Genomic DNA, 5,888 nt, shown 5'->3' with positions numbered 1-5,888 from the left:
GGGAACTTGGTCATTGTGGTCTTGGTGGTGAATGACAGGCGTCTTCACACACCCATGTATTTCTTCCTGGGGAACTTGTCCTGTCTGGAGATTTGCTACACCTCCGTTATCCTGCCGAGAATGCTGGCCAGTTTCCTCACAGGGAATAGAGCCATATCATTCTCTGGTTGTTTCGTTCAATTATATTTATTTGGTTTCCTGGTGACTGCAGAAACTTGTCTTTTATCAGTCATGTCTTACGATAGATATTTAGCTATTTGCCACCCATTGCAATATCAACTCCGTATGAACAGTAAGATCTGTGTTTCTTTAGCAGCCGGGTCTTGGGTAAGTGGTTGTTTCTCGGTCTCTGTGGTGGTGATATGGATGGCACAGTTGACCTACTGTGGCTTCAGTGGAATTGATCATTTCTTCTGCGATTTCATCCCACTGAGTAAACTGGCCTGCAGTGACACTTCACTGATGATGCAGGTGGCCTTGATGCTATGTTCGGTATTCACTTTTCCTCTATTTATGTTGAACATAACATCATACATTTGCATCATATCAGCCATTTTGAGAATTCCCACCACCTGTGGGAGGCACAAGGCCTTTTCCACATGCTCCTCCCACCTTATTGTAATCACCCTGTTCTATGGCACTTTAATGATTGTGTACCTCCTCCCAGAGGTTTCCATACTGAGGAACTTGGCCAAATTGTTCTCTGTTTTCTACACCATCCTGACTCCAGTGGTCAATCCTCTCATATACAGCTTGAGGAACAAAGAAGTGAAGAAAGCTCTGAAAACACTGATCCAGAAATTCAAGTCTCCTTAAGAATTTCAAAAAAGTGTATACAAGTTATATCGCCTTATCCACTGAAGCTCCGTTCCAGTGGATTTAAAAAAACAAAATCAGTGGATAACAAATCAGTGGAAAATGTATGTATGTATGTATGTATGTATGTATGTATGTATTGATTGATTGATTGATTGATTGATTGATTGATTGATTGATTGATTGATTTTTTATACTGTTTTTCTGATACCGAAAGCGGTAAATTAAGCTTTAAAAATAGTTTTAAAGACCCACTTTCAGATTTATTGCTCCTCTATTGTCACCCCAGAATGCACTGGTATATACACTAGATGATGTGAATAATGGAATCAAATGTAATGAAACTATAATTATTTAACTGCATGATAGGAAATTGGATTTTGCTGCTTTTCCCCCTTGTTACAAGGCATTTAAAGGTGGACCTCAGTATCACTCATGAGTCAAATCAGAAATCAGTGGTTACTGAGGTCCCACCTGTAGTTGCTCCACAAGTTTGACAAATGTAAACAAAGAAACTGAGAAAGGTGATTGACATTGTGCATGTGTATGTCTTACTACTAACAAGAAAGGTACTTTGATGTTTAAATAGTACAGAACTAGTTGTTACTAGTTACTAATTTATATAGTTAATGAATACTCATATTTGTGTTCCAACCTCTAACAACTAAGGCATGTTTTATGATGGCATGAGCAACTGATATGATGGTTGCATCAAGCTGTAAACAAGGCCGGTTTAACAATAAGGCTGATTGAAGTGGCTATTTCAAGTGGTGGGTTGTGGGGGAGCACTGAACAGTTTGCCTGCCAACCCCTCTGCCTTGTCTCCCATGGGGCTGCTTCAGTTGGCTCTGATCCGCTTCCCAATCACTGGGAGTGAGTAGGGAGGACATTGGAGCAGCAACAACTCACCTCTTCCTCCAGTGACACTGGGGGAAAAAAGAAAAAGAAAACCTTACTCTCTAGCCAACACAGAATCAGGACCTCTGAGTGCTGGCATTGGGTTGGCTGGCATAATACCTCATTGCTCCCTCCCCTTAGATTTTCCTACAAACCAGATGTCACTACATTTTTAATGTAGTGTTTAATGTATACCCATGCATCAGGTATACAAATTTTGCCATGCTTGCAAAATTGTTGAACATTTTGCAAGCACGTTGTACAGCTGGGCCCTTTTTTATCTGCAGGTTTGGAACCCACAGATTTTACTCACCATGGGTTCCGAACTGCTAGTTCGGAACCCAGATGGCCCCATCTGACCTTCTGGACATGACTAGAAGTGACTTCCAGTTGTGTCCAGGAGGCTTTCTGAGGGAGGCTGCATGTGGTTTTTCCAAAATCCATTGGTGCCTTTCCCACACTTTGGGGAGCTTTCGGAGGCCTGGAGAGGTGCCTCTGATCATGTCTGGAGGTCAAGTGATTATACATGAGCTTTGGCATCTGTGGGGTTTCCAGAAACAGAATTCCCATGGATGCTGAGGGCCATCTCTTCTCCTGTATGCGTGTCAAGCTGAGGAAAGTCTCACCAGGACCTGGGGTGGTGAGTGTCCAGTTTTCCATCTCTCCCCACTCCAACTTGTTTTCTTACTTTTGCCAAGGAGGACTCCATTCCTGTGATAAATTCCCTACTCTCTGTTGTTCAAAGACAGACTGTTCTAACAAGCTTTATGTAGTAGTAGTTTGCTTATAGCTACTGTTTTGATGAAGTGTTAAGATGGTTATGTTGAATGTAGTATACTGTTGTTTGTTAGAAGCTGAAGGATACAGTTAAAATAAATTAATCACTCATTTAAAAGTCTCTGTGGCTCCAAGCACATCTACTTTGCAGCTGGAATCAGATCAACACAGGGCTAAGTAAATATGAAAAAAATGTTCTGGCACTTTCACTTAAACATTGGGCAGCCCAGTGCAGGTTAGGAGAGTGTTGAGGTCATTTTGGGGTAAGGAGATTTTTTCCCCTTTTCTCAAACCCGAGACTGCCCTATCAAGCTACTCTGATCTCTGGCAGCTGTTTAGCTGACGCAAACCTGAGCAGCCGATGTAAGGCAGCCTGGCCCATGAGTATGGGTTAGGATTTGGTGCAAGCTGCTGCCACCAATCCCATCCAGGCCCTATCCTCCCCTGTTCCACCCTTCCCACACTCCTGGAACCCCCTCCTGCCACCCACTCCCACCCTGTGCCAGCTGGTACAAACTTTCGTCATCCAGCTGGCTCAGCTGCCCTGATGAGCTGGCGTGGGGCTCTGCACCAGCCCAGCCAACTCCTGAGCCAGCACAAACATGCCTTATGGCACACTTGGAAGCTGGCGCAGGGAGGGCTGCACCAACTCAAACCAATATTTGGATTGTGCCCTTACACGGAAATAAGCCCCTATTTTTCTAAAAGTGTGCATTGTCATGCAAATTAATATTAATCTCTGGCTGCAATCCTAGCCACACTTTCCTGAGAGTAAGCCCTGTTGAACAAAATAGGACTTACTTCTGAGTAGACCTGGTTAGGATTGTGCCCTCTGGGTGTGAACTTCTGTAAATGTCAGCACATTTCAGGTTAAACTTCCAAAGGAAGGGCAAGCAAATATTAAAATTGCACATCAGTCTTACTGTGCAACGAACACTTTGACAAAACTTTATTTAACACTTAATGCAGGAAAAAGGAAAATCCATCCAGACATCATAACACCTTGAAAAAAAATACAAATTCTGCCCTTCCTTATATAAAAGGTATATTTAGGAGAAGAACATAACCGATCCCATAAACATCATTCAGGATGAAAAGCACTTGTATTACTCACTGGTGTTAGGCGCATGTATTGATATTGGCGACTGTCATTAAAGTGTGTATGAACATGTTGTATTGAGCATGTAGTTTAGCTGTGAATGTGTGTGGGCTATTTTTAGCCTAAGTAGAAACCATGGGGAAGATCAGAATTGGGTACTTGGTGCATGGGGAGGAGTATTTAATCCTTGTCCCTTATGCCGTGATCCTGAGAAATGCAATCCTGAATTTGCTCTTTGCTTCAGAAGGGAAACTCCCATTGGTGCCAGTGGCACATTTCCACCTGACTCATCAGGATCACATGCCAAACAGAAAGGGTTAAATACCCCTTCCCTAAGCACTATGGTCCTGATCCTGATTGTCTGTCTCCTTCCCCCCCCCCCCATCTGAGATGTTTTCTTACAGGGTGAAACTAAACATTTCACATAACATGGTCCTGAGTGAGAGAACTTATCTCCATTGCAAAATTATTTCATGCTTACATCACTTAAATTGCCATGGCAAACTCCTGCTAATTGAGCAAATAGGTACTCTCCTTTTAAAATAGTTTCCTCTTATATTTAGCAGGGAGAGAGCAACAGTCCCTCTTCACCCCAGCATGGTGTCTTTTCTAGTGGCTGTTGCTTGTGTTAGTCCTGTGTTGTTGTTGTTTTTAGATTGGGAGCCCTTTGGGGATAGGGAACCGTTTATTGATTTCTTTTACTATGTAAACCACTTTGTGAACTACTCTTGTTGAAAAGTGGCATATAAGTATTTCTAATGATGATAATAATGACTTCTTCCAGTGAATCCTGGGAACTGCAGCTTGGTGAGGGTGATGAAAATTCTTTGTCAGAGTCCACTTGAGTTTGCCCCTCTCCAGAAATATACACACTATTCAGGGTTCCTTGGCATAAGGGGATGGCTGTTAAACCAGTTTAAGTCTTGTAGTGTAGATATCCCAGAAAGTGGCAGAGAGAGATATTTTGGCACATCGGAACCGAGGAGTCCATTTGCTTTTGCCCATACACTTCCTCTTCTACCAACAAACCATGATCAGGGTGCCAATATTTTTCATAGACACTCGGTTGATGCTCAACTGCTTCTTCAGAGCGTCCTTCACTTCTTTGTTCCTCAGGCTATAAATCATTGGGTTGAGCAGTGGCGTGACCACCGCATAAAAGACAGATGCCACTGTGTCCAGGTCAGAAGGAGAAGGAGAGATGGGCCGAACATATATGAAGATGACTGTGGCATAGTAAATCACTACCACAGTGAGGTGTGAGCCGCAAGTCGAGAAGGCCTTCTGCCTCCCACTTGCTGAGGGGATGCGGAGGATGGTGGAGATGATGAAGGTGTAGGAGATCATGGTGAGCAGGCAGGTGCTGAGGATCACAAGGGAGGCCAGCACTGTGACCAGGGTTGAGCTGAGAAAGGCATTGTCACATGAGCGCCTCAGCAGGGGCCCGGCGTCACAAAAGAAATGGTGGATCTCCTTAGGGCCACAGAATGAGAGCTGGGAGATGAGGAGAATGGGAACCAAAGGGGCCAGGAATCCACCCACCCAGGCTGCTGCCACCAGCCAGGTGGTTAGTTGCAGAGTCATGAGAGATGGATAGTGCAATGGGCGGCAGATGGCCAAGTAACGGTCGTAGGCCATGGTGGCCAGAAGGAAACACTCAGTGGAGCCCAAGGCAAAGAAAAGGTAGAGTTGAGTTATGCAACCGGTCACAGAGATGGTACTCCCACCAGCCAGGAAGCTCTCCAGCATCTTGGGCACAGTGGAGGTGGTGTACCAGATCTCCATGAAGGAGAAATTGCCAAGGAAGTAGTACATGGGGCGTTGCAGCTTGCGGTTTTCTTTGATGACAAAGATGATGACTACATTGGCAGTGACGGTGAGAACATACATGAAGAAGAACAGGATGAAGGACAGCAAACGGACCTGGGCAGAAGCAGGGAACCCCAGGATGATGAAGGCCTTTACCACACTCCTGTTGGTGGACTCCATGTCAGCATCCTCTGTTGGCAATGAAGGTGTGGAGGAAGGGGAGAAAGGAAAGAAACTGTAATTAGCACTGGTGGCACATTTGAGATATTGCAGTGGTTCGGATTTGTTAATGAGGGATGTGAGGTTTGGACATTGTCAATATTCCCATATGAATATTTATAAACCCAGAAGAAGGTAATGAAAGTCCACATTCATTGGTTATGTCCCTCCTTGTAGCACCTACATTAATGCATGCTGCCAAATCTCATTCAGAAGAATGTCAGCATTTGCTAGTGTATTCCTCAGACCTTATTTGCCCAAGTAGCAGAAT

General features: G+C 44.2%; 1 protein-coding gene across 1 annotated transcript; it reads right to left on the bottom strand.

The window, feature by feature from the left end:
• Window positions 1-4,606: 4,606 nt before the first annotated feature.
• LOC136652632 (olfactory receptor 6F1-like) lies at window positions 4,607-5,578 on the bottom strand. The gene has a single exon (XM_066629561.1). The coding sequence runs from the start codon at window positions 5,576-5,578 to the stop codon at window positions 4,607-4,609; it is 972 nt and encodes a 323-aa protein (XP_066485658.1).
• Between the last annotated feature and the right edge of the window lie 310 nt (window positions 5,579-5,888).

The sequence above is a fragment of the Tiliqua scincoides genome, chromosome 5, assembly GCF_035046505.1.
Source record: "Tiliqua scincoides isolate rTilSci1 chromosome 5, rTilSci1.hap2, whole genome shotgun sequence".
NCBI classification, from domain to species: domain Eukaryota; kingdom Metazoa; phylum Chordata; class Lepidosauria; order Squamata; family Scincidae; genus Tiliqua; species Tiliqua scincoides.
This window is presented reverse-complemented; position numbering and strand designations above follow the sequence as displayed.

Excerpts from the sequence above, each read along its gene's own strand:
- LOC136652632 (XM_066629561.1), bottom strand. The coding sequence starts at position 5,578 with ATGGAGTCCACCAACAGGAGTGTGGTAAAGGCCTTCATCATCCTGGGG.